Source organism: Phyllostomus discolor, chromosome 14, assembly GCF_004126475.2.
Source record: "Phyllostomus discolor isolate MPI-MPIP mPhyDis1 chromosome 14, mPhyDis1.pri.v3, whole genome shotgun sequence".
NCBI classification, from domain to species: Eukaryota; Metazoa; Chordata; class Mammalia; order Chiroptera; family Phyllostomidae; genus Phyllostomus; species Phyllostomus discolor.
In genome coordinates, this window is record NC_040916.2 from 46,568,145 (window position 1) to 46,594,823 (window position 26,679).

Below are 26,679 nucleotides of genomic sequence, written 5' to 3' on the forward strand. Positions count from 1 at the left end.
TACTTGGTAATTTCCTCCCCTCAACTCGACAAAGCCACCTCACCTTGGTTATTGCAACAATATCCTAATAGATTCCTTGCCTCTAGTTTCTCTCCTCTCTAGAGCATTTGCTATACTTCCCAAAAGGTGAAGTGGGTCATGTCACTCTCCTGCTTCAAAACTTGCAGTGGTTCTTGATAGATAACCCTCACGGTACAATCCAGCTCTGATTCTTCTCTCTCTGGCTCCTGTCCCATAATTCTGCCTCACATTTGCCGTCACCACATACCCAAGGGCCAGGACTTACCAAGCTACCTGCATGTACTGAGAACATGCATATGCTTCATCTCTGCTTACTTTTGCACAAGCCATTATATAGGGCATCCTCTGAAGACACTGCCCTAAATTCTAAGCATTTTACATGAAGTATGTCTTAATCCACACCACAACAACATGAAGTAAGCACTACTATTCTCTTCACTTTACAGATGAGGAAACTGGGGCACAGAGCAGGTAAATGACTTGCTGGAGCACATACAAATAATACACTGCAGCACTGGAGTTGAGCCCCACACCCTAGTTCCAGAGTCTGTCATCATAAACCCTGTGCTGCACTGCCTGACTTCGCCTTGCTTCACCACTGCACCATCTGCTAGGTGAATTCTAATTCATCCTTCGGTACCCAAGTCAAGTATCATTTTCTCCATGCTGCTTTCCCGGCTCCCCCCAAGTTAACCAATCATTTCTTTCCCAGCATTGCCATTGTATCTTGGTCACATCCATCTTGTTATGCTCGTCACACTCTGTTGTGATCATGTAATAACCTACCCCACCCTGCACAGAGCTCGGGTTGCACCTGAAATTTATCCTTCCCTGTGGAAGTCCCCACATTCATTTCCTGAATAGCTCTTTACTTATCTGTACCTCATTTCTGTCTCTTGCTATTGATTAACCAGCCCTCTCATCCTCAGCTCCCTGCCTGCTTTAGCCTTTCAGTTGGACACACTGCTGACCTACTTGGCCAAATCTCCCTTTGCCTGTTGTCTTTCCTGAACTCTCCCTCCTCTGACTGAAAACCTAATTGTGTAATGACCCCATTTCAGCATGACCCTGGGGAGTTACCACAGGCAGGCCTAAGTGGAAGGGCAGACCCCCAGCCTTGTTCTGGACAATTCATACTTATTTGATTTGGAGTTTTTCTTTGGTTTCATTCAAGCTACCTCATGGGGCAGAGGGGTTATTAAAGGAATAAATGTCTTACAGGAAATTAGGAAAACTAAGTAACCAGGTTCTGGAAGAAGAAGCAAGCTGGTAAAGTTGGACTGCATGCTCTTTACTCCCAGTGCTTCGCCATTTATGCAACTCAGCTAATAGCCAAGTAGCTACTTCTTTTATTTCCAGTTAGCAGTTCGTTTATTTTCCCCTCTATCCTGTGCATTCTTTCCAACTGTCATAGCTTCTCCATATTCATGGTGTCTGCTTCTGTAGTTTGAATTCACCATGACCTCATAATTCTCTCTGTGCACATGTTCAGCTTTAGCTCTTCCAAATGCCTGATTTTCTTTGTGTTTATAATTTCAGTTGCTGAAGAACGAGAAACTGACTGGCCTCAAGTCATCTTTCCATATCACGTCATGAGACGTCATGAGACATCCACCACAGTCCGTTGTGTGGATCGGAAGTCCTTGAGTCCACAGCTAATCTCAATTTAATCAGTTGTGACCGTGGGCAGAGGGTCAAATCATGCAAAAAGTCACCAACTGGGCGGGCCCTTCAGCAGAGGCTATAACGGAGGTGTCTTCCTTAAATAGGCTTATGGTACGGGAGGTCCCCTGATTCAGGTCTGGACTAAATTAGACAAATGATTCTTTAATATTTTTTATCATAGATTACAGCTATGGACCCTTCCCCAGAAAGAAAAAAATCTCTTATGCAAGAAAGTTTACATATAACTTTAAGGTATGTGTGGATCCTAGCAGCCATCCAGGGAATGGCCTCCAAACCACCAAAGGTCTAAAGTCTATGCAAACCACCTCAAAGACAGACACTACAGGACTTCATGTTTGTATTTCTCATGCCTAACACTGGGCTTGGCACTCAGCAGGTTTCCAAAAACAACTGTTGAATGGATTAAAGAATTCATTTATTAATTAAGGTTAAGAGGTTTTTCAAAACCAGATAGAGGCTAAGAAGTTTAGATTTAATATAAAAGGTATTAGGGCCCTGGCCAGGTGACTCAGTTGGTTATAGCCTCGTTCCTTACATGAAAAGGTTGCAGGTTCAATTCCCAGTCAGAGTACATAGACTGCGGGTTCAATCCCGGATTCAATATTTTTCTCTCACATCAATGTTTCTCTTTCCCTTCCTCTCTCTAAAATCAGTAATTAAAACAAAATATTTCCAGGTGAGGATAAAACTCAATGGGGAACCATTTGTTTAATTCTTTTGTTGTGTTTTGTTTTAAGTAGGCAATTAATCAGAACTACCATATTTTGGGGGGCCCTAAGATGCACCTAAGTTTTAGAGGAGAAAAACAGGAAAAAAAATTTTTTGAAGCAAAAAATGTGGTAAAATATTTAATAACATAAATAACATAATATTTCACCAATGTAAATGTAAACAGAACTCAACAGCAGCATTAACAACCATTATTCCTCCCAAATTTGCGGGGCTCCCCACACCCCTGGCGGGAGGTGCATTTTACAGTCTAAAAAATACGGGTAAGTGTGTTTTTAACAGTTAGTATAACAGATTGGAGGGCAGCAGGCTAGTTAGAAATTGGAGGAAAGAGGATATGAAGATTGAAACTATGGTATAGAACCCTGGAGGTGGAAATAGAAAATATGAGAGGCAGAGCCAAGACAGAATATAACACTAAAACTGATAGTGCTTGGTATTATATAAGATTTGGGGTAAAAAAGGGATTTAGAATCAAAACCTGGCTCAAAGTCCTGAGGCTGAGGGACTGGAAGAACAGCAGTACCGTTAGAGATAGGGAAGAAGGGAGAAAAATGGGCTTAGGGAAAACGAGTTATTTCTTAACTACTGAGTCAGGCTCAGGTGGGACTTTCAGGTGGGTTCAAGAACACCTGAGAATGTGGGCCTGGAGTAATTGAGCAGGGCTGAAGACGTGCTCACGAGTGACCGACCGGCTGAGCCTGCAGAAGGGGAAGCAATTTTCACGCCGACGCCCTGCAGCCCACTCTTTCACGGGGTTGGAAGCCCTCTCGAAGCCATCATTTTATTTGACGGTCATAACAATCTTACAAAATGGGAAAGGCAGCATCACCTTCTTTTATAAATAAGGAAATGGAGGCTCAAGGGAGTGAGGGGGTTTACCAAAAATACTGCAATGAACTAACAGACTCGGAGTTAGAACCCAGAGCTTCCGATTCTAAATACACCTCCAACTCCGTTGCCAACTGCACACAGATAACGCCCTATTCTCATGGGTCAATTTTTAACTGCAGTAATTTGGGGTTTGGAGTTTTGTGGTTTAACAGTTGTCGGTTTGGAAAGAAGTTTCTACTAACTATCTTCAGTGCGAAGGAACACGCATCTCTGCCTTCTGGGGGACTTCTACTCCGCACTTGCGGCCCACACCCCACGTTGCCCGTTTTTAAATGGCATCTTGCTGCGTGTCCAACCTGGAAGAGCTCGTACAAGAAAAAGACCCACTCACGATGTGGCCAGGCTTCCCGAAGACGGCTAGGTAAAACTTTTAATTCAAAAAAAGTAAAAAATCTTCAAGGTTCACAGGTCCAGGAAAGAGACATTGTTTAAGGCTCAGGTGGTTTTCCTGAGAGTTTTAAGGGAGGCTGTGTGTTGCGCTGGCAAGTCCTGATCTGCGCGAGCGGAGGAGGGGGCAGGAAGAGTGAGTCAGGAGGGAGCCGCGAAGGCGGGGACCGAGGGGGACGGGCGGGGACAGGCAAGGAGCCCCCGCCCGCCGGCCCGCCGCCGCCCAGAGCTCGCTGCACCGCTCACCGCTCACAGCCTCTGCGCCTCGCTCTGCTCCGACATGGTAAGCCTGACTTTTTTAGGTCTTCCTCTGAAACCAAAGAAAAGGCCACAGCATACTTTCCACCAGACTCTATCTTTGATTTCTATGTGGACGTGGCAGGAAAAATCAATCGTGGGAGGGAATTTAGAAGAGAGGACAGAAGGGAAAAGCCCTAACGTTCTACCTGGAATAACAGCCCAGGCGTGGCCTCGGGAGGTTCTTTGTTTTCAGGGGAGCCGGAGCTCGGGCTGGGGGCGCCGGGCAGGGAGGCCGCCCGGCCCGCTCGCGGGGCGGGGTCCTGCCTGCGCTGGAGCTGCGCGCCGCTGGGGTTCCGCAGCCGGGAGACAAGTTACAAGTTACGGACCGGGGTGGGTTCTGTGAACGGCACCAGCTGTTCCTGTGGACCTGAAAGGGCACATTTCAGAACTGTGGTCTGAGCCCCGGGAGAATCACAGTTTCAGTAAGTCCGGCGAACGGCGGCCGAGACCGAGACAAAGGCGTGGCCGTGGCCGTGCGAGAAGCGGAACTTCGCCTGCAGCCAAGAATGTGGGAGGAGCCCGGCCCAGCCCAGTCGTCCCTTCCCTTCCCTTCCCTTCCTTTTCTTTTTCTTTTCCTTTTCCTTTACACCTACAGCCTTTTCAGGCACTCTCTGCACTACCTGTTTTCTTAGCTCCTGCCCTCCCCACCTTGAAGTTTCTAACTTTTCCTTTAAGCCACCTCCCCAATCTACCTCTTGTTTGATGAAGGGAGTCAGCAAACTTCCACCCAGGGACCAAATGAGGTTTCTGTTCCCTACTTAAGCTACCAATGGATTTTGCATTTGTAAATGGTTGAAAGAAAATCAAAGGAAGAATGATACCTTGTGACACGCAAAAATTATATGAAAACCAAATTTCAGCATCCACACCAAGTTTTATTGGCTCACGGCCATACCCATTCACTTATGAGTTGTCTGGTTGCTGGCCCACTACGTAAGCAGAGTGACAAGTCTTTATGGATCATACTGGCCTCAAATATTTACCATGTGGCCCTTTACAAAACACATTTGCCAACCCCCGCGCTGGTGTGTCAATCTGTACACCCACCTCTTCTTTTCCTCTTCTTTCCATGCAAAACGGGAGAGTCATTGTCACAGGGAAACTTGGAAAGGCAGGGCCAGCACCAGCAGGTAGTGAACCTGGCATGAGTGCCCTGGAGAGGAGGAAGGTGGCTGCCACTGCGGGTCCTTGGAAGGGAGAGGGGATATTGTTTAGTGAGAACTGCAATACCTGAGTCTCTTCCAAGCATTACTTCTTTTCTGTGTTCCTTTTTCTTTTCTCAAATGTTGAATGTTTAGTGTACATTTTTAAATTTTTTCATAGTACCCACTTATAATACTGTTTCTTCTTGTCAAGGTTCTCACCAAAAACAATTCTGAGGATGAAGGGAACCCTGGCCTCCAGGCGGGAGACAGGTTCTCCTCACCTTCAGCCACTGCCCCACCCTGGACAAGCTTTCCTGTCTCTGGGTCTCCCTCCCTCTGGGCCTCCCTCCTTGGGAACTATCTCCAGAGACCCCTCAGCTCTACAAATTTTGCAATTCCATTTCAGTAATTTGATCATTGTGTTTCTTTCTTTTCCTCTGGAAAATTGCTTCCGAGGAGAAATGCAGAGATGTTAAGGAGAAAAAAAGCAAAGTGGAAGGCCACTTTGAAATTAGAAAAGCAAAGCAATCTGAATTCCTCAAGGAAAAGAGGCAGAAGAAGCTTCTGCAGGTTAAAAAAAAAGTCACAAAACCTTGATCCCTAGTCTGGAACCTTCTGCACTACCTGCTACTCCCTCCTAGCCATTCTTGTTCCTGTCATCTGACACTTTAGTAAAGATTGAGATTTTAGTCCTGATAAGGAAAGCTGCTGTGTAAACACATGGTTTCTAAGCTGTGCTATTCTGTTTTTCCCCCAAACTGTGAACCTACCAGCAGTTTTCTCTCTTTAAGAAAAAGTTCCAACCATGTGACTGTTGAGAAAGAATCCACCTCTGAAAGAGTTCCTTAGGACCCACCTTCAGAAGAGCTTTACAGATTCCCCAAGATGCATTGGGTAGCAGGGACCTGGCTAGGCTGGTAAAGCACCTAGAGAGACTGAGAGGTGAAAAGCCTACGGAAAGGAGTGAAGGAAGGAGACTCTCAGCAGGGCAGCCTCAGGGCTTACATCAAGCCTTATCGGCTCAATTGTGGGTCCTGAAAGCCTCCATCTCTGGGCTCCAAGAAGTACCGGTTACACCTCAAAAACAAACGAGGAGCCAAGTGCTAAATTGCAAACCGACCATCCTAACGTAGACCGTTGTTAATGGCCTGGGGAGAAAGCCTCAGAGGAAGGGTGTGGCAGGGCAAGTTTTCCAGGAAGTCTGCAGTTGCTGCTCTTATCCACCAGGGGGAGAACAGCAGTTCCTCACTTCTGGGGCTCGAGGTACCCACTAGGATGAACAGCACACTCAGCAGCACAGAATTCACTAAAAGATTTCTGTTGAAGAGAAAGCTGGGTCCAGCACAGGATTTGAACCTCCTGCTCCTGCTGGTGCAGCCTCAGCCGTGGTTCAGCTCTGTATAAGCCACAGGAGTTGTGTGAGCAGAAACCTGCGAGCCTGCATTTCAACCTTCCTGGTTTGAAATGACCAGAGAGGTTCCACTGGCCATTCCTGTGGGAATTCGTGGCACCTAGAAGTAGAAGGAGGACTGCAGAAAGGGACCTAGAGGCTGGGGCACCAGGGGTGGCTCTGTCCATTCCCTTCTCGTGCTTCCATTTCCTCATGTGTAAAATACATGATTGCTAATATTCAAATATAAAAGCTGGTTTTGAACATCGAAAAAATTCTCAGATCTCCCACCCCATACACAATAATAGTGGTGCTTTTAGTTTTCTTCTAGAAAATTCATGAGCCTCAGGAATTCAGTGTTTCTTTAAAAAGAACTGCCATTTCATTCATCACAACAGGCTCTATATACTCTTGGAAAACAGGAAAACTTTAAATCTGTAGGCAGTGGTTGGTATGCACATGGGTTTGCAGACATATAGTTGTACATATTTCCCACGAGTTCTAAAAATATCAGCGGGCCCTGTCACCCTTACTCTCACCAAACGTAGCCACATGCTCCATGCCTACTCTGTGTTTCCCTTGAAATAAATGTGATGGGATATGGGAGGGAGGCTCACCAAATATGACTTTTTGTGCATATCTTAGGCCCTTAAGCCCCATAAAAAAAATGATCCACTCATTAGGAAACTGCTTTGACCCAAATGAAGAAACAAGATTCTCTGGAGTGTTCTCTAACATTCATGCCTTGGCATGTTGCCCTTGTCTGAGCCCTGAATTCTTTTTCTCCAAAGGCAAAAATGTCCAGCCCTACGGAGACGGAGCGCTGCATTGAGTCTCTGATTGCTGTTTTCCGGAGGTATGCTGGAAAGGACAGGAACAGCTCTACACTTTCCAAGACTGAGTTCCTAACCTTCATGAACACAGAACTGGCTGCCTTCACAAAGGTACTGTTCCCAGCCCTCACCACCCTCCACCCAGCACCAAACTACCCAGAGTATGAAACAAGACTGGTAGAATAGCTAGGAATGAAGCGCTAGCATCTGACCCCCACCCCCACACTCCTGCCTCCTTTTCATGCACTCTAGACCAGGGGTCCAAGTACCAGCCTAGGCTGAGTTCCCAGGCCTCAAGAGGGAGCTCTGAACAACTAGTAAAGGATCTTTTCTCCTCCTGCTCTTTGAATAAGAAAAAAATCAAAGTTATCAAATTACGAGGCTTAGGGATAACTTCCCTACCATTTAGGGAAAAGAACTTGGAAAATGGTAAATGGCCTAACAGAGTTTTCTAATTTTGTCCCTCCACCCCAAAGCCTCTAGGGCAGTCCTGTCCAGTAGAACCTTGCGCAATGATAGAGAAAATGTTCTGTATCTGCACTAGCCGATATGGTAGCCACTGGCCACATGTGCCTGTTGACTTTCTAAATTAATTAATTTGAGTAGCCATATATAACCAGTGTCTGTAAATGTGCATATGCACCGGGGGCTTGGATGAGTGGAGGATGAGGCTGATAGATAGGGCCTGCATCCTGTTTTTACTTCAAGTCACTCTACCTTTGTGTATTGGGTTGGCCAAAAAGTCCATTTAGTTTTTCCTGTAAAATAAAAAACATAGTTTTCATTTGCACCGATAACTTGATTGATTTGGATATTGTTGAGTATGTCAGCTATCTCCCCCACTTTTGGCTTCTACTGGGTAGAGGCCAGAGTTGCTGCTAAACATCTTCCAATGGATAAGACAGCACCACAGCAAAGAATTATTTGGCCCAGATGTCAGTAGTTCCAAGAAACTTCACAAACCACTTCTGACACATTCGATTAGTCATAGCACCTTCTCCATACACTGCACAAATCAATGTTTTTGTTTCAGTTGTGTTTTTTACCTTCTTTGAGATAATAAAGCATGATACACTAAAAATGTTACATATTTTCTTCCATCTTCAATATTAAAATGACTGCACAAAAATTCACCAGTTTTGATAAGTGGTTTGTTTTTTTTTTAGTGCACACCAATATGACAGCTTTCACAAAACAATCTAACAAAATTGTTTCCAATGAAGTTAAAGACAGCTAAGCATTTGTACAGAAAAAAACATAACAGACTTTTTGGCCAACCCAGTAGTTTGTATATTGGAATTGCATGCAAAACTTTAAAAAAATGTTCCACTATTCTTATAAAATTGAACAACCTCTGATTGTCACATAAAAAACCCTGGACTAGGAGCCAGGAAACCTCAGATCTTCCCCTTAGGCAAGTCGCTTCGCCTCTTTGAGTCTGTTTCTGTGTCTAAGTAGTGGGAATACTAGAATCCTTACCCTAGCTATACACTCTGTAAGAATAAAATGTGGCAGCATATTTGAAAGCGTTTTAGAAATTATAATATAAAGGTACTATTCATATTATCATTTCATTATTGTTATTATTACCTTTGCAGAACCAGAAGGACCCTAGTGTCCTTGACCGCATGATGAAGAGATTGGACACGAACAGTGATGGGCAGCTAGATTTCCAAGAATTTCTTAATCTTATTGGCGGCCTGGCGGTAGCTTGCCATGAGTCCTTTAGCCGTGCCCAGAAGTACACATGAGGAGCCCGTGGGGCTGGCCTCCAGACCACCCCCTTCCCTTCCAGCTTCCCAGTCATCATCACCTCCTCATGGACCACACACCCGCTGAGCACAGTGCACCCCCCACCCCATGCATGTCCCTCCTGCTGGTAGTAATAAAACATATTTTTTAAAACACGCTGGAGAGTCAGTAAATTAATTCGAGGGAGGGAGTAGAGTTGGCGGGCGGGGTGGGGAGAATGTATCTGTTTGCCCCTACTACAGGCACTGACAGGCTCTGAGGTACAGTCAACAAGATAGACAAGGTCCCGCCTTCACTGAGCTTACTTTCCAATGGCAGAAAAACAGTGAATGAATAGGTAAACAGGACTAGGAGAGTATGATAAATCCTACGAAGGAAAAACTACAAGGTGGTTTGTTCTACATTAAACGGGGGCTGGGAGCAGGGCAGTCTTCTGAGATAACATTTGTGCTGAGATCTGAAGGAGCAAATATTCAGAAAGATGGAGGGCCTTTCAAAAGAATGAACAGCAAGAAGGGCGAAGGTCCTGAGCTGAGGAGTGGGGTGTGGTAAGAATAGGAAGGAGGCTGGGTTGTCAAGGTCTATATGTTTGGCTGTGGACTAATGTTAACATTAATTTTCTAAGCCCTCTAGCAAAGCTGCAGGGAATGAGCCTAAAGAGGTGAATAGGCTGACCTAGGGTTGAAGACAACAGACTAGAGGAAGGGAGAAGCATGTCTGAAGGAACAACACATCCATAAGCAATACCGGAAAAACACTTTGCAGAGAACCTGATGCCTTACCTGTCTGAGTTTTTTAGCATCTGAGTAAAAATCTTTCTGAAACAGTTCCTTCCTTCAGAAATTAGTAGATAGAATGAATCAGACCACTTTTTCTGAGGCTGATTTTGTTTGGTTGGTTTTGGAGGGAAGCAGGGATCCACTTTGAAACTACAGAATGAAGGCTAATGCTTAGACTAGCAAGTCCCCAAATTTTTCAAGTAGAATTGTAGCTACCTCTTCAATGAGTTCCTTAATTCATTAGCAACACAGGGTGAAGGCAGAGGGCAGTTAAGAATCTGTAGTCAGTGGAAGTTTCCAAATCATTCCCTTGCTGGTGCATCCTATATAAAAATAAAAATATTATTAAAAAGTGGTATTATCCCAAAGAACACTGAGCCAGGGAAGAAGTGGAAAAACAGCAAGCACCCTAAGGTTACTGGCCCATTTGCTATTCTACCATGAAATCACAGGCCCTGGCTTTAGGACACCATGCTCGGGGATCTAGCTGGGAAATCTTTACTTTCATGGCACCCTCAAGTTTTGATAAGAAGTAAGATCTAATCACTACCAAGCTTCTAATTCAAGATTCAATTCAACAACCGCAGTGCCTCGTATGCAAGGTGAGTGTACCAGGCCTAGGTGAATCAGTAAGGCAGAGAACATTCCTGCCATCAAGAAGCTTGCATTCCCAGGCTCATCATAACCCAAACTAAACCTACTATCCTCCCTACCCGCCTGCTTGCTCCTCCTCCACTGTTCCATGCCTCAGGAAATGGCCCCTGCATCTACCTAGGTGCCCCACCCAGAGACTTGAAAATCGGCACTGACTCCTAGTCCCTCTCACATCCAATCAAATCTCCAAGTTCATCTGATTCTCCACTCAAATATCCAAGTCCATCCCCAGGCTTCCCTTGACCCACGTCATCACTGCCTCTCATCTAGACACTAAAGTAGTTTCCTAATGGGCCCCACTTCTCTGGCTTTGCCCTTTCCAGTCCTTTCTCCTTCCTGAAGCCTCTGATCTGGTTACTCTCCAGTGTAAAGCCCTTCAGTGGGTTCCCCAATATTCTGGTCATGTAAAGTCAGGCACAGTGCACCCCCACTTTGTGTACCATCTCGTCTAACTTCCACTTCTCTGCCCTTCCCCTCACACATCCACCCTCTACATTCCAGCCATGCTGAGTTTGCATAGTTCCCTCCACACACTGGGCTTCTCTCACCTCCTAGCCTGAGCTCTCTACCCAGAGCCCTCACCCACCCTCACCATAATGTACATTCCCACTTACCCTTACATCTCAGCCTAGATGGTTTATACCCCAGGAAAACTCACTAAACTCCTTAGTAGGGATGAGGCATCTCTCCCTTGTGCTATCACACCCTGTACCTCCCTTTCCATGGTGCTTACATGAATTGGCTGTCCATACACTATGCATTTTCTCTAAATAAACTTCTCCAAACTCATGGCTTTGATCTGTATGCTAATAACTTACATTTCTATATCCCCAGGCCAAATCTCTCTCTGGAATTCTCAACTCATCTATTTAATTTAACATCTCTACCTGGCTGTCCCACAGCTAGGATTCTTCTTGCTGTTGGTGATAAAAGAACTCAATTTATATTGTTGTAAATAGAGCAGGAATTTATTGACACATGTAACTGAAGAGTAAAGGCAGGTTTAGCTTTACACAGCCTTAGGAGCTGGTGCCTTTCTCTAAATTCTTTTCTCAGTTCTTTAATGTTGGTTCCATTCTCAGGTCCCTTCCTGTGACCTTGAGATGGCTATCAGAATTTTTAGGACTACAACCTCTCAGATGAGAATCCACTGAAAGGGGGAAAAGCAATTGCTTTTCCCAGAATTCCCAACAAAATACTGAGATTTCCTCTTTTTGGAAGAGCTTAAATCATGTGACCATCCCAGGCCAATCAGTGGGTATGGAGGTATGCAGTGCACTGCTTAACATAGGCCTGGGTGTGTACATGACTATCAGAACTGGGGTGGACCCTTACCCAAACTATGAGAACCAAGAGTTGGGAAGAGTGGATCAGGCATGAGAAACGGATGCTTCAAAAATAAGGAACAAACACACACAAGGAAAACACACTTCAACACAACATGTTTTAACCTGAACTCTACATCTGTCTCTCAGAACAGATCCTCTATTTCATTCCTGATTTCAGTGAATTGCACCACCATCCACCCAACTGTGTAAACCAGGAACCTGGGGATAATCCTAGACTTTTCTCTCTCATGACTATATCCAAAAACCATTTCTTGGGTTTTATTGCATATTGATCCCCTCCTCTCCACCCTCATTGCTTTATTTCAGACTTTCTTTTTAACAGACCCATTTAACCATCTCTCCATTTCCTCTATCAAAAAATGCCATAGAACCACCAATGCCCAAGGCGACAGGAGAACTCTTATAACCCCATCAGTGGAATCACATGTTCACTAAGCATGCATTTGTGTTTGTTCCCAAACCTGTTTGCATCAGTTGTACTTGTTCTTGTAACCTGCAATTTAATTAAGTAGTCTATATACCAATAAAACATGGCTACAGAAAGATAGTTCTTATCTTGATGAAAGCCAATTGAATTTTTTAAAGACTTGATTAGAGAAATTAGCCCCGGCTGGCGTAGCTCAGTGGATTGAGCGCGGGCTGCAAACCAAAGTGTTGCAGGTTCGATTCCCAGTCAGGGCACATGCCTGGGTTGCAGGCCATGGCCCCCAGCAACCACACATTGATGTTTCTTTCTCTCTCTCTCTCTATCTCCCTCCCTTCCCTCTCTAAAAATAAATAAATAAATAAAAATCTTTTTAAAAAAAAGAGACTTGATTAGAGAAATTCACTGAAGGTCACCGTAGTTGTGGCTAAGATAACTGTAAACAAATTAAGGAAAACTCATAAATATCTAGAGTATCTTTCACTCAGATTGCCTCACAAGTACCTTTAAATTCTCCAACTAAAAAAAAGTCTTTATGAATGTAATTTATTCAAGAAAGTTAGTAATATTGATAAGTGTACATGTTTTAAGTTTAAGTAAATATTTGAAATATTATCATTTTTATGAATATCCATATCAATGGATTTTTTCTTCTAACCAGCCAACTATCATACCCTGCCCTTCAGAAAAGACAGCCTCTACCATTTTGCAATCAGCTCTCTGACTCCTCCCTGTCCCCAATTTGACCTCCTCCACTCCTTTCTCCACCCTGTGACAAAGGAGTTTTTTAAGGCAATCTTAATGGTGTCACTCCCACAGTTAAAACCAGACATTGGCTGTGCCAGACCTGCAGGGTGGAATCTACACTAGTCCTGGGGCACTCGAGAGCCTTCACGGCCTTGTCCCTGCCCCACTCTCCAGCTTCACTTCCCGTTCTCACCACGACTGCTTCTTCTCTCCAGTCAAACACTCCTGAACTGATAGCTGAGTGTTGTGCCTCTGTGCCTTCCTAATCTCTTCTTGTTGCCCTGAAAGCCCTTTGCACACTTTCTACCTCTTCCTACTTGTCCTATAGAGCAGCACAAGTGTCAGCTCGCACGGGAAGTCATCCCTACAGCCTTCCCTCCCCTCATCGTCCCCACAACTCAAGTCTAGTTTTAATGGTCTTATCTGATGTTTCCACAGCACTCTGTTCCTCTATCATAGCACTTATCACTGTGATCACTGTATTATCGTGGTGTTTTTACTTGTCTTCCCCAGTTTGACTTTGAACCCAAGAACAGGGTATCAGTTAAATGTATCATTGTATCACTAGTATTTAATGTGGTGCCCAGCATATAATAGGTCTGGAAAAATAGATAATGCTGTAAAATCAGAGTTGGGGCACTGGGTGTATCAGTCAGGGCCCCATAGGAAACACAAGCACACTCAGCATGGTCAATAAAGAAAGTTTAATAAAGAGGCTATTACAGCTCTTTGAGTCTTTGTATTCTTAAAATTCAACTTTTATTGGGGGAAAAAGAGCATATTACAAAGGTTTGGACAGGGATAACAGAAACAACAAAGAGATGGTGGAACACTAGGGACTAGCAAAATTAAGAAGCTATTAGCTGGGCCAGGCCTCACCGGGCAAAGCAACAGAGCAGTTACTGGAAGCCAGCAAGAGCCGTAGGCAAGGGAGAGGGGCTCCTCAGAGAAGCTGTGGTCTTGGGTATAGAAATGTAGCCACTCTCAGACCACAAGAGGTAGAAGGGAGACGGGAATAGATACTGATTTTTCTCTCTTCCTACCTTTTAATCTTCTGCAAATTTTTCCCATGGACCAACCCATCTGGAAGGCTGAGCAGGGCAAAGAAGCACAGTAAGTGGATCTGTGGTGATCCAAGGGTTTTTTTGGGAGTTGGGAGAATGAGCGTGGATCTGTAAGCACAAAGGCCCATCCCTCCTTCCTGTGAACTTCAGTGACAGATAAAGCTAAAGCTGGCAGGCTTGTTGCTCACTGGAGTGGCTGCATGGGGCCTGGTGTCCAGCATCCACGTCATTAAAGGAGTCATTGCTGTGGGAGTCTTCCTTCTCACTGCTGTGGCCAGACTGGTGGGTGCTGTCAACCACTACTGAGTGCTGCTATTCTTTTACATGATCCCCTCTGATTTGGTCTTTGTCTTCCAGTTTGGGATCTCTTGTTGATGCCTGGCTATTAACCAAAGCAAATAGACAGATATCATCCAGCTTCTTGGTGGGTCATGAGCAAACAGACTTGGTATGAAGTGGAAAAAAGTTTTGATTGTTGTAGCTTATTCAATCTCACAACCCTGTATCAATAAGATTATGCTCTTTGTACTGCAATCTGTAAGAACTGGAATGCCCCATGCCAGGTGTGTGGAGAAAAACGTATTAAGCATTCAGATGAAGCCCTGAACATCCTGGGGAGAGGGGTGTTGGGCTCTTCTTTAGCTTTACAGAGACCCTTGGTGTCTGGCCAGCAATGAAATTTCAGAGTCAGAAGGATCCTTGAGCCAACCCCAGCACCCTTCTATGAGACTTTGGCTCCTTCTGACTTCTTTCCTGCTCTCCTTAAGCTTTTTCTTCCTTCCTTAGCAAAACCCAAAATCAATGGCCTTTTTTGTTTGAGAAATAGGAAAGATCCCTTGCCATCCCTTGAAGGTGAAGGAGTAGCCAAGCTCTCTGCCTTGGTGTGTTTTAGTGGGACCAAGAATATAAAGAAGAAGGAAAAATTTTCTCCCTCTCTCCCTGACTGGATATGGGATGCTCCTGGGAGTGCAGGAGATAGGAAGGGGTTGGAGTCATTCCTGGCTCTGTTTACCCTCTTTTCCCTTCCTCATGCTGGCCTGGCTCCACAGGAAATTAGGGACAGAGAAAATCACCAAGAACTCTTTCTTGTAATAAGCAGGACCCAGTTTGGTGAAGTTCAGTTAGTATAAAAATAAAAGCTATTTAAATTCCACATTCAACAAAGCAAATTAAACACCTGTCTTCTCTTTCCAGTTGAGGGCCTCACTGACCATGTAAGCCCTGTGGCAAAGGAAAAATATTTAAGATTCTGCAGAGAAGTCCATCTTCCAAGTGGTTCCAAATTCCCAAATAGCAAAGCCAACCAAAGGAAGAAACATTAGAAGGAGGAGAAAGAGGAAAAGAAGGAGAGGAGGAGGAGGAAGAGGAGAAGACAGTGCACCTGGAGCAGCAAAGAGAATATCCATCTCACTGTAGAAAGATGAGATCAGTATATTCCTACCACATAGTTACTTCTCCTGCTGCAGAGTAAAGTGCCAACACTACTAAGGGTAGACTTATTTTTAGTATCTGAGGTCTGGATACCAGAACATATCCAGCCAGGTAATATGAAAAATAGAGACATCTATTGAAGAAGATATAAGATACAAAAAACATTGTACATAGGACAATGATGCCTCAGTCCCCTTCAGAGTAGGTACCCTGGGACCTCATACAGTTCTCCCAATTGCCATCAGCTGCCCCATTGTATTTTCCTGAATCTTATCAACAGTCTGAAATCTCTTTCCTTTCAAAGGTGATTTTAGTTTTAGGAGAAGCCAGAAGTCACAGGGCACCAAATCTGGGCTATAGGAGGGCTGAGTCACTTGAGTGATTTGATGTTTTGCCAAAAACTCTGCACAAAATGTGATGCATGAGTGGGTGCATTGTTGTGATGAAGCTGCCAGTCACCAGTTGCACATAGCTGAGGCCTTCTGAATCATCTTAATAGTTTCCACGGAGGAATGTTCAAGATTAATGCAATATTTGATGCAGATTCATTGCTCTACTCACTCAGTCATTTTGAATGAAACAGCCACACAGTATACATGCTCACTCAACAGCCTCTACTGCTCCAACTAACTAGAACAGTGAAGTCATCATTGTTCACAAATGTACATTCCAGTCTGATTTCCCTGGCTGGACTTTTTCTGGACAGACCTTGTATAGTCTTAATTTATTGAAAAATTTTTTATTTATTTTTTTACTGTGGTTAAATAAAATTTAACATTTTAACCATTTGTAAGTATATAGTTCAGAAGCATTAAATAGATTCACACTGTTGCATAACCATCACCACCATCCATTTCCAGAACTTTTTCATCTTCCCTGACTGGAACTCAGTATCCAGCCATGGTGGAAAACAGTATGGAATTTCCTCAAAAAATTAAAAATGGAACTGCCTTTTGACCCAGCATTTCCACTGCTGGGGATATACCCTAAGAATCCCAAAACACCAATTCAAAAGAATTCATAGCAGTGCTACTTACAATAGCCAATATTTTGAAACAGCCTAAGTGCCTATCAGTAGGTCAGTGGATTAAAAACTGTGGTACATTTACACAATGGAAAAATATGCAGCAGAAAAAAAAAGGAGCGCCTACCTTTTGCAACAGCATGGATGGAACTGGAGACTATTATGCTAAGTGAAACAAGCCAGTTGATGAAAGACAAATACCATATAATCTCACTTACAAGAGGAAACTAATGAACAAAATAAAGTAATGAGCATAACAGAACCAGAGGCATAGAATCATGGAATAATAAAATGACAGCTATGACAGGTATAAGAGGGGTGGAGGGAGTTGGGGACTTTGAAAGAAGGTGAAGGGATTAGTCAAAGAGCATATATGAGGGACCCATGGACCTGGACAACCGTGTGGGGACTGACTACGGAAGTGGGTGGTGGGCTGGGTGGAGGGGGCCAGAGGGGGGAAAATTGGGACAACTTAACAGCATAAACAATAAAAAAAGTTTCATACAGAAAAGAATTTCAGTATGGGTCTCAAAGAGGTTAGAAATACCATGGGTATAGAGCGGCACCCTATCCTCCTTGTGGAATACCTGCAATGGACAAACTATCTTTGTGAATGTGGAGTTTAAGTTTTACATAAATGAACTCTATAAATGCCATCCCCCCTTAACTCCTAAATTTTCTGTATGTTTTCATAGAGGCAAAGCCAAAACAAGGGAATTCTTTTGTTTCCACTTTGGAATAGAGGGGTCCTTTTAGTTTTTCTTGAACTTTACCTTGCAGATAAAAATTCTGCATGAATTTGTGGTGTGAAATGTAGGTAAAACCTTGTATATCTCAGAGGAAACCTGGCAGATTTTTTTAATATTAATAATTCCACATTAATGTATTTAAAGCTCCCTAAGCAAATAAAAACACCCCACAATTACAGGTATTAATTGTTGAACACTATCAGCTAAATTTTAAAAAGATTCAAATCCTATATTCTCAGGCCAAATACAGAGGAAGGCCATAAAAAAAATCATTTTTCATTTTCACCCTTCTCCCATTCCCAGGAACCACATTCATTTTCCATCTCTGTGAATTTGACTACTGTTGTAGTGTGTATCAGAATTTCCTTGCTTTTTTTTTTATTTTTTTAAGATTTTATTTATTTATTTTTAGAGAGGGAAGGGAAGGAGAAAGAGAGAGAGAGAAAAACATCAATGAGCGGTTGCTGGGGGTCATGGCCTGCACCCCAGGCATGTCCCCTGACTGGGAATCGAACCTGTGACACTCTGGTTTGCAGCCAGCACTCAATCCACTGAGCTATGCCAGCCAGGGCAGAATTTCCTTGCTTTTTAAGGCTCAATAACATTCCATTATAGTTGTGTGCCACATTTTGTTTATCCATTCACCCATCAGTGAACACTTGAATTGCTTCCACATTCTGGTTACTGGGAATAATGCTGCTATGAACGTGGGTGCACAAAATATCTGCTTTCAATCCTTTTGATGAACACCCAGAAGTGGAATTGCCAAATCCTATGGAAATTCTACGTCCAATTTTTTAAACCGCCGTATCATTTTCCACAACAGCCGCACCATTTTACACCCACCAGCAAGTACAAGGGCCCCATTTCTCCACATCCTCATCAACACTTGTTATTTTCTGGGGCTTCTTGTTGTGTTTTTGTTTGATTTTATTTTTTATAATAGTCATCCTAGTGGTCATGAAGTAGTATCTCATTGTTCTTCTGATTTGTATTTCCCTAATAATTAGTGATGTTGAGCATTTTTTCATGTATTTATTGGCCATTTGTATATCTTCATTGGAAAAATATCTATTTGAGAACTTTGCCCATTGTTTTCCAGCTTTATCAAAGTATAATTGGTATATAAAACAACTATACATAATTTATGTATATAATTTGGTGGCTGCCCATTTCTAAATTGGGGTTTTTTTTGTTATTGAGTTGTTGGAATTCTTTGTATTCTAGATATTAATCATATACCAGATACATGATTGGCAAATATTTCTCCTATTCTGGGTCAAATTTTCACTCTATTGATAGCATCCTTTGATGCACAAAAGTTTTTAATTTTGATGAAGTATAATTTATCTATGTTTTTATTGTTTCTGGTTTTGGTATTATAGCCAAGAAATCATTGCTCAATCAAATGCCAATTTTTTCCCTTTTTAACTTTATTTTTTTATTTTTTACACTCTTACAGTTGTCCCTATTTTTCCCCCAATGTAGTTTTATTTATTTTATTTTTTACTAAGGAAAAATCCATCTCTTTTAATAAAGATTTGGACCATGATGCTAGGAATTCTGTCAAGATCAAGCATGGAGTAGATACAGCAAACCCCCTTTTCCACTGCTGGATAAAATGGAACACCTACTCCCCAAAAAAGAGTTTAAATACTTGGTCAGTTCAAAGCAGAAAGAGAAATGTCCAGATGCTGAAAGCAAAAAGGGAGCTCACGGCTGGAACAGCATGCCCGAGCTGAGGCCATGTGTCCCCGGACTATAGTGGAGAACAGGATCTGAACTCCAAGCTAAAGAGTTGCCTTGTCAGCGACAAAGACTGGAAAACTCAGTCCACCATCCCAGACAAGACTCAGAATGATCACGGGAGGGGTGCAGGGAAAAGTCATCTGATAGAGATCAGAGCACTGACCTTGTGCTTCCTGGGGGCACAGGCTCACGCACACACTGCTACCTGGTACCAAAACCCCAGGCTAAGAAATGACCTAAAAAGTGCTCCAGAGCACTTACTATGGAGCAGTAAGCACCATAAAACCCTAGGGAAATGCAAATCACCTTATGGAGACACATCTGGCCATATGGAGGATTTCCACAGAAGCTAAATCCCCCTAAAATGGGCTCACAGACAAACAGTACACTGCACGTGGGGACTATGAGTAAACGCAACACATGAGAGACTTTGCACCCAAGTAATAGGAGAGAGAAATGGGAATAGACTTTAATATATCTTTAAAATGTTCAAATATATAAAACAAGACATAGGATATATAAAACAAGAACTGGAGCACATGAAGAGAGAAAAATAAGCAAATAGAGAATCCATCAATGAACTATATAGCCACGCAAACAAAGGGGGTGGGCAAAAGTAGGTTTATTGTTGTCCATATGGAAAAAGACATGCAGTTATGATCATTGCAATTGCTTTATTAACTCAGAAGAATGTCACAGTGACACAATACACCTAGGTACAATCTCATAATAAGTGCTCAAACTGCCAGCCTTCATTATTCACCTTCTTATGGTCTACTCTGTGTTTCTCGGCCTCACAACTGTAAACCTACGTTTGCCCGCCCCTGTATATAAAGGATCGTGAAGCCAGCCCTTCCACCAACAGCTCTGGGCCCAGCTCCAGTGATGGCAGCGAGGATCTCTCCCCACCCACTGCACCTCAAGAAGACCTTTTGACTCACCACCCCCGCCCACCTCACAATGACCCTATTGTACTGTCTGTGAACCTGGTGAAAGGTGTGTTTGGAATTCAGACAGAGAGATGGAGTGGACCACACCTGTGCAGCAACTGCGATAATTCATGCTTTGTTTCTCTGCTCTCCCTAATCTCCTCAATCTCCCCAGTCATCACCTAATGCATTCATTCTTGGATGACCACAGTCAAGAAAGAAAACTCTGGGAGGGAACGGCAAGTCTGCACTGGCTGGGAGCTGGGTTCTGATTAACTCGAGCACCCTGTGAGAACAGGCAGTGAGAACAACAGTAATCCCAGCCCTAGCCCTCCCTCTCTCTGCTGAGAACACAACCGAAACAGAGACAAATATTCCTGTCACCAAACTCATATTTTATCCTTACAGCAACTCAGTTGCAACATTATCATTAAACATGAGCTGCAGAGTCATTGGGTAAGAGTGCAAAACAAAAGCAAAAAACTCAGGAACTTTGTAAACCCAGCCTGTAAATACATGAACTGGCAGAGGAAGAGACCCAAATGTGAAAGATGAGTAAGGTGTAAGTTAACACCAGCTGGACGGCAGAGGTTGCTTCATAAATGCTATCTCACCCTCTGTTCATTTTCTCACCACTAAACCTCCTCAACTCCTTAGCACTAAGTGCTAAACTTGCAACAGTCCTCACAGTATTCAAAGTAAAATTCAGATTTCTTCACTCAGTACTGGAGGTTCTTTGCATTCTGGCACTTCATGGATTCTACATCCGGATCTCCTGCAACTCCTGAACACACACCCCACGTTCCCACCAAACCTTCCAAGTCCTCTGTAGTTCTCTGGATCTCTCTCCCTCTCTCTCTCATTCCCCAACCCTCCTCACCGGGCTATTACCCTTCAGATTAGCGTCAAGGGGCTCTCCCTGCAAGAAACCTCCCCTAACTCCCCACGTCCGCTCTCGGCTCTACAGTCAGAGGCACCTCAGCCTCAGCAGTTTTCAGCTTTACATGTCATTCTGTTTGTCTGTTCGCCCCACTAGACTGGGGTTCTCAGAAGAAGAAACTATGTCTTTACTTCTTTTTTAAATCATTTTTTAGTTTTCAATTACAGTTGATATATAATATTATATTAGTTCCAGGTGTACAACACAGTGATTAGATATTTATATAAGTTACAAGGTGGCCATCCCAATAAATCTAGGACCCATCTGACATCATAAATAATTATTGCAATATTATTGACTATATTCCCCTATGCTATACTTTACATCCCTATGACTATTTCACAACTTCCAATTTATACTTCTTAATCCCCTTCCTTTTCATATCCATCCCTTCAACTCCCCCTGCAGTCTGGGAACCATCAAAATGTTCTCTGTATCTATGAGTTGTTTGTTTCTATTTTGTTTGTTCATTTATTTTGGTTTTTTAGATTCCACATATAAGTAAAATCATATGATATTTGTCTTTGTCTGGTTTGTTTCACTAAGCATAATGCCCTCTATGTCCATCCATGTTGTTGCAAATGGCAAACTATCATTCCTTTTATGGCTTAGTCATATTCCATTGTAGATTTGCACCACTTCTTTATCTACTCATCAATCAGTAGACACTTAGGTTGCTCCCATACCTTGGTTATTGTAAATAATGCTGCAATGAACACATGGGTTGCACATGTCCTCTCTAATTAGTGCTTTGGGTTTTTTCCAATAAATAACTAGAAGTAGAATTGCTGGACACTTCTTTGTCTCTCATTATGGCCTTCTTTTTTATAAGTCTATGTTGTCTGGTATAAGTTTGCTACCCCAGCTTTTTTTAACTTCCATTTTCATATAATATCTTTTGCCATCCCTTTACTTTGTCTGTGTGTGTCTTCCTATCTGACGTGAGTCTTGCAGACAGCACGGGTAAGGGTCTTGTTTTGTTACCCATTCATCCACCCTGTGTCTTTTGATTGGAGCATTTAATCCATTTATATTTAAAGTTATTGTTGATAGATACGTCATTATTGCCATTTTATTATTCATATTTTTATCTATTCTTTTCTTTTCCTCCCTAAAGAAGTTCCTTTAACATTGCTTATAATACTGGTTTGATGGAGATGAACTCTTTTAGCTTTTCCTTGTCTGGGAGACTGTGTCTTCATTTCTGTATCCACAGCATTTAACAGTGTCGGGCATACAGTTGGCACTCAGTAAGTATCTGAATGAATGTACAAAAATGACTCCTCAAATGTAACCAATCTTCTAAATTTGGCTTATTATTTTCCTCACTGTAGAGATGAAGAAGCGGGTTCAGAGAGGTGGGGTGACTTGCCCCGGACTGCAGCTAATGAAAGGGAGGACGTGAACTCAAACGCCCACTTTCTAACCTTTCTCCCTCACTACTCCGTTAAATACCACTAAGAAGAAAAAAATGTTATGTGTTCAGTCAAGGTGATGGGCAGCTGTTTCATAAAAGGAAGATTTCTGTCACTAATAAACCTTTACAACCCAGAGCTATGCATCTACTGTTGCCTTTTAAAAACAGGTTATGCTGAAAAGTTTGAATGTCTTTTAAAGTATGGAGAGTTTTAACTCATTTATTTGCTAGAATCAATGATAGCTTTTATGTTACATTTTCTAAAAGAGAACCTGTGCATGCTCAGGCTGAGAGGGTTAATTCCACCAAGTCACCCTTCCCCCCTCAGCTCCCCAGCAGGATTCTTAAACTTAGCACATGCCATTCTGAGCCAGGATCATTCTGTTCAGCAACCTGTATTGACCAGGGATGTATACTTCCTGCCAACATCCACTGAGGGTCAATGTTTAGTGTATTCTGCTCACACACTATGGGGGAGAAAAAAAATTTCCTTCTACTTTTCTAAGTTGTTCTGGCTGATCTAATAATAAAGTTAGCATGAGATAGATTAATGGGAGAAAATAACCAAATTTATTATGTATGTACAATGGGAGTTCCATAAGAATATGAGACCCAAGGACCAACGGAGCAGTTAATGCTTTAAATGCCATCTTAAGTGAAGGAGAAGGGAGGGAGGTTGTAGTTTAAGACTTGAAAGGGCAGAAAGGCAATTCACATGGAGGTGGAAAAGTAAATGTTTGATAAACAGATGTTTGCTGGGTCATCTTTGACAAGAGGCACAGGCCCCTTTGATCAAACAGGCCTTGCTAGGTTCTTCCCTGTCTATGACACTCTAGTTCATATCAAACTATAGTTATCTATGATGATAGCTCCCTTAAAGGTTTTCCCTGAGTCTTTCTTTTCTTAAAAAGTAACCAACTTAAAATAATCAATACCCCAAAAGGCATATTTTGGAGTAAAACTCTGCTTCCCCTCAATGCCAAGATAAATCTCTGTCCCCAAGGAACCGCAGGCACTGAGGGAGACAAACAAGTGCACAGACCGTGTCTACACCCTGTGCTGGGGACCATGAGGTGCTAAGGGAGCTGCCCAATCCAGGGGAGGAGAGGTTCTGGCCTCCCTTTTGTTACAGCCTGGCTCCTCAGCTAGAGTGGGAACTCCTCAAGCACAAGGAGTATATCTTCATCTTTGCATTCCCTGAAGCAGCCAGCCCAGCAGCTGCACCCAGCTTCCCAAATCCCAGTCTGATTCTCTCCTCACTAGGTGGCCGAGCCTGGCTGGGAAAAACTGCTGGAGCCAGGTGTCCTGCCAGGATCCCAGCCGGACCACAAAGCATGCACTGGGAGCGACAGGGCATCACTCAGGGAAGCAGTGACAACGGTCAGAGCCACTGTCTATGCACTCTCCCTTGCAGGTCACTGTGCCAGGGGCGGGACAATATAAGACTAATCACAGAGCAGGTCATTGCTGCCTAGAAATCCCTCTAGCAGCTTGTTCAGTGCCCTCCTTCCCAGACCAGTGTCTTTTCCCTGCATTTGGCAAGCGCCTCAGTGCTCCAGGTGCCCCAGCTGGTAATTCCCAGTGGTTGTGCTCCTTCCTCTCCCTCCTGCCCTGCAGCTCAGTATTGGAGCCCTGAGGATTCTTCCTGCAAATTTCCCTCAGATCCATACATCCTGTCCACTCTGACTACCATTGCTCTAGTTCAGGACTGCACCATCGCCAGCCTCGCCTTCTCCATCTGCTGGCCTGCATTTTCTCCACCTCCAGTCCTCAGCGGTTCAAACTTCTGTGGCTTAGTCACATCTGCAATTTAAATCATTAGCATGGAATTCAAAAGCATCAATCACCTAGCCCTTATCCCTCACAGAAACCTCTGTTCTACCTGCATCTGCTGTTCCTCCAAATGTGTCCTGCACACTCTCCCCTCTGTGTTTTCCTTCGGGTTGCTCCTCGCCTGGTTGCCCTCCTCTCAGCACCAGTTCCACACACCCCATCAGTCCATAAATCAGACCCAGCCTTTGAGACCCACTTCATATCTCCCATGAAGTTTTACTTAAGAATCCTGGCCCAGTGAAGCCTGCTGTTCTGCTTTCCTACTGGTCTTACTGTCTACACCTGGGCAGCACTGGCCACACACACCGGCTCCATCAGAGCCGTTTGTGAACATGCCTCATGTTCCTGCCTAGATTTCGTTATTCTCCTAAGCAGCTGTCCTGCTCTGCCCAAAGAAAGGCAGAGAGAGATGGCGGCGAGAGAGGCCTGGAGACTAGACTTGTCTGGGTTCTAACGAGGCTGCGCTTATACCCTCAGTTAAGTTGAACACAGACTTAGAATCTAACAAGTCTTTTGTGAGACAATAAACTATTACTATAGTCATAACACTAATCAATCTAAACTATTTCTGGGGGAAATTATGCAGAACAAAGAAGACAACATATGACACAGACTTTACAATCATGGTGTTAATTTTTAACAAGTGAGAGCTGGAGTACATTTCCATGCATCTGTATGACCAGCATGACCTCAAAGAGAGCCCCACTGATTGCCCGCAAGTACATCCTCCAATACCCGGGCACTTTGGGTTTCAGAATATCTGTGCTCAAAACTGTAGGAATGAATTCACTTAAAGTCCAACCAGTAAAACTGGTTAAATTCTATGTCCTAATTGAGGTTTTGATCTATGTGGCACCAAACACTACTTCAGCCCAACATCTCCATTTCTTTTGATCATTTGTACACAGATTTGTACACAGAGCATTGCTGTTCCCACAGCCCAAGTCCTGAGAAATGCCACCAAAGGCATGAGCAAAGGGGGCAAAGTGCCAACCTAAATCATAGTCTCCTTCTCACGCCAGCTGGGTAAACGTCCCAGCCCCATGTTAATTCCATGAGCTTCTAGACAAGACTTCCTGCTCCTTACTCTGCCAGGGCCACTCAGGAGAAAGGAAGCCCGCCGCAGAGCTACTCACTCTGCAGCCACCAGAGGGACCCACAGCATCAGCTAGGAAGAAAGGACACACCCTCTCCCTGGGTACAAAGCACCTCACAGCAGCTTCCAGCCCGGAAACAGCACTGCCAGGAAACCTCAGAGCTCACTGCTGGCTAACACCATGGAGGAACCAATTCAAATCAAGCGGCCAGCATTTCACAAGGGGTTTGAGTCACAGGCTCCATGGAGTCTCATTTCTGTGGGTCTGAGCCCTCCCCAGCGGCATTCTAATATCAATAAACTTAGAGTATCTAGGCTTAAATAACGTCCTTTGATGCAGCCCACAGAATTTCTGCCTGGAACACCACTTGTTCTTAAGTTTTAATGAAGAAAAAGGAGCCACACGTGAAATTGGCAGACCACAGCCCACAGTGGGCGGGTGCTGTCTTGCAGGGTACTTCCCCAACACCAAGCATTCCCAGGGTTCAGACAATCCGGTGTTCTCTTCGGGCCTAATTACTTAACTCGAGGGACAGGATCTTGTTTTCTTTATCTTTGGAAGAAACCTGGGAAATCAGGATTCCTTACGACAAGCAAATGGACGAGGAGGGCTAAAATCCCCAGGCTTTGCTTTGTCAACCACTCCAACCCATAACAGAGACTGACCCACCAATTTATGACCAGTTTCATTAAGGTTTTGCTCGCCTCTTTTTTGAGTATTTAAGAGACCGAACATATTCAGGAAAACACTTTAAAATAATTAAAACACCTTGTGGGTTGGCTCCAATCTTCAGGATGGCTCCGCATAACTCACTTCATATAATTCCCACAATGAACTGATCCACAGAATAGGAATTTGAACCCTGCTTTATGGATGAGGACACCAAAGGAGCAGAGACTTAGTTGCCTGTGGTGCAAAGCAATCATGCAGCAGCGCCAGGATTCAACACAGGCCTGTCTGGTTCCAATCCACACCCCACGTATTAATAATTATTATATTTAATGTGAGTGGGACACTCACTATGCGCCAGGCACTCTGCTAAGTATTTGCATGCATTTTCTCATTTATATTCACAACCTCCTTATGAGTAAGTACTACTACTATCAAGTCCGTTTACCAGATGAGAAAACTGAGGTTTGGAAAGGTGACATGGCAGAGAAAACAGGATTCTTTCCCAAGCCAGTGCTTTTAACCACTATGTAAAGTAGTGGTTAAGAGCCTGTCCATCCTCATCTCCTGCCACCCTCCCCTGTGCGGCAGGCACACTGGCGGTTTTGCAGTTCCCCTCTCAGCCCAGGCCCCTCCCAGCCTCTGCACGTGCCCTCCCCTCCACTAGAAAAGCTTCCTCCTAGCTCC

At 43.7% G+C, this 26,679-nt stretch overlaps 1 protein-coding gene and 1 pseudogene across 1 annotated transcript; both read left to right on the plus strand.

Moving 5' to 3' along the window:
• Positions 1-3,897: 3,897 nt before the first annotated feature.
• On the plus strand, positions 3,898-9,292 carry S100A11 (S100 calcium binding protein A11). The gene is made up of 3 exons (XM_028502881.2): positions 3,898-4,000; positions 7,344-7,496; positions 8,984-9,292. Exons 1-3 carry the CDS (start codon positions 3,998-4,000, stop codon positions 9,134-9,136), a joined length of 309 nt encoding a protein of 102 aa, XP_028358682.1. The 5' UTR covers positions 3,898-3,997; the 3' UTR covers positions 9,137-9,292.
• Positions 9,293-13,818: 4,526 nt separating this feature from the next.
• On the plus strand, positions 13,819-15,194 carry LOC114489106 (annotated as a pseudogene).
• The last annotated feature ends 11,485 nt before the right edge of the window (positions 15,195-26,679 follow it).